At 57.9% G+C, this 2,539-nt stretch overlaps 1 protein-coding gene across 1 annotated transcript in view; it reads right to left on the reverse strand.

The window, feature by feature from the left end:
* Positions 1-2,533, reverse strand: part of LOC144942344 (ATP-sensitive inward rectifier potassium channel 11-like) — a 10,611-nt gene extending 8,078 nt beyond the window's left edge. Inside the window, exon 1 of the mRNA XM_078869165.1 lies at positions 2,320-2,533. Within this exon, the coding sequence (XP_078725291.1) occupies positions 2,320-2,466 (147 nt within the window). The 5' untranslated portion in view covers positions 2,467-2,533. The remainder of the gene's footprint in view (positions 1-2,319) is intronic.
* Positions 2,534-2,539: the final 6 nt, after the last annotated feature.

Below are 2,539 nucleotides of genomic sequence, written 5' to 3' on the forward strand. Positions count from 1 at the left end.
TTGGTGGTGGTGGTGGTGGTGGTGGTGTTGGTGGTGGTGGTGTTGTTGGTGGTGGTGGTGGTGGTGGTAATTTCGATCGGATCATTGGGGTTTAACACATTCTTGCGGAGGGAGCTGGTAGGAACGTTGGGTTGCTCGGTCACTGGCCTGCAGGGTCAACGGCCGCGTGGTGTATTCCGCAAATATGCCCGACTGTGAGGGCGGGCACAAGCCGGCGTGAGTAGGTTAAACGTTGAGTTTTATAAGGGCACCACGGGGTGACCAGCCCCTCCCCACCCAGCCCCACCCCTCCCACCTCCCACCCAGCCCCACCCCCTCCCCACCCAGCCCCTCCCCACCCTCCCCACCCGATCCTTCCCCACCCTGCCCTCCCCATCCAGCCCCTCCCTCCCCACCCAGCCCCTCCCTACACGACGGACGGACACAATAATCCCCTGTGGGCTGGTGTAACCAGGAGGTTCCTACCGGTATGAGTAATACATCGGCATGTTGCGACCCCCCCCCACTGCCACTGTGCAGCATATTACTACGTGCCAGGGACTCTATGAGATGATAGGACAATAGTCTGAGTCCATAATTGGCAATAAGTAACGGCAAAGCGGTTATAAGTGACTCACAGAATTGTGTGCAAGTTGCGTACAGGACACGACTTCCCTGAAGGCATCAACAGCTTCAGCGAGCGCGATGCCGATCACACAACGCGGTTCGAATTCGACCCTCGATCGACGGCTGCGCCATCGCCGCACACGCCTCGAATAAAAATGAAGGAACAAGTCCTCACTTACTAACAACTCCTCTATCATGTTTCATTGCTGGAGGGGTTGCCCCACCCCTACCTGTAAATACTGGCTCAGCAACATTGATTGAACGCATGCCCCTACGTGTCAGTGGTCACCCAGATCTCGGATGACGCAGCCTAGAGCAGGCCGTGTGAGCCTGGTGAGTTCGATGAGACATTGCCGGCTGTTGTAGGCTTTGTTGGGCAGCGATCTAACCCACAGAGAAACCTGTCAAGGCTATGCAGGGGACCTTTGTCCTTGGTGGTGCTGCCAACCAGAGGTGTGGACTCGAGTCATGTGACTTGGACTCGAGTCAGACTCGAGTCATGAATTTGATGACTTGCGACTCGACTTGGACTTGCATAACAATGACTTTGTCCCACCTATGAGATGTGGACTCGAGTCATGTGACTTGGACTCGAGTCAGACTCGAGTCATGAATTTGATGACTTGCGACTCGACTTGGACTTGCATAACAATGACTTTGTCCCACCTATGAGATGTGGACTCGAGTCATGTGACTTGGACTCGAGTCAGACTCGAGTCATGAATTTGATGACTTGCGACTCGACTTGGACTTGCATAACAATGACTTTGTCCCACCTCTGCTGCCAACACTCGACAAATGTTCACGGGCCACCCTGCACCAAGAAATGAAAAACAACTCATGCCACGTGGTGAGCAGATGCACGTGTGTTGAACTTCTTTCGCGCCGTACGTAGCCAACCGTGTAATGGGAGGTGCGGAGGAAGGACAACAAACACTAAAACACACAAATCTGTTTTATAGAATTGAGTTTTCAATCGAAATGATTTAAAAGATAGAGCCTATAGACCACCACCACCGCCACCACCGCCACCACTGCCGTCATCACCACCGCCACCACCACCACTTCCACCACCACCATCGCCACCACCGCCATCACTATCACCACCGCCGCCACCACCATCACCACCACCGCCACCACTACCGTCATCACCGCCACCACCACCACCGCCACCAGCACCACTTCCACCACCACCATCGCCACCACCGCCATCACTATCACCACCGCCGCCACCACCATCACCACCACCGCCACCACTACCGTCATCACCGCCACCACCACCACCGCCACCAGCACCACCACCGCCGCTGCCATCACCATCACCACCATCCATCACCATCACCACCATCACCATCACCACCACCGCTGCCATCACCATCACCACCATCCATCACCATCACCACCATCGCCATCACCATCACCACCACCGCCACCAGCACCACCACCGTCGCTCCCATCACCACCATCACCACCGCCACCAGCACCACCACCGTCGCTCCCATCACCACCACCACCATCACCACCACCGTCGCCGCCGCTGCCACCACCACCGTCGCCGCCGCCGCCACCATCATCACCAGCACCACCATCACCACCGCCGCCGCCGCCACCAGCACCGCCACCGTCGCTCCCATCACCATCACCACCACCATCACCACCATCACCACCACGATCACCGCCGCCACCACCACCGTCGCCGCCGCTGCCACTCGCCTGAACCTCGATGGAGAAGAGGAATGCGGCGGTGAAGGAGCGCACGTCGGTGACGCACGGCGTGGGGCTGCCCGCGAGGTCTCCGTGCGCGAACGCGATGAGCCACCACAGCATGGCGAAGAGGAACCACGTGGTGAGGAAGGCCATGTTGAAGACGATGAGCGTGTTGGGCCAGCGCAGGTCCACCAGCGTGGTGAACACGTCCTGCAGGAAGCGACCT

The sequence above is a fragment of the Lampetra fluviatilis genome, chromosome 27 (assembly GCF_964198595.1).
Source record: "Lampetra fluviatilis chromosome 27, kcLamFluv1.1, whole genome shotgun sequence".
In the NCBI taxonomy this organism is placed as follows: domain Eukaryota; kingdom Metazoa; phylum Chordata; class Hyperoartia; order Petromyzontiformes; family Petromyzontidae; genus Lampetra; species Lampetra fluviatilis.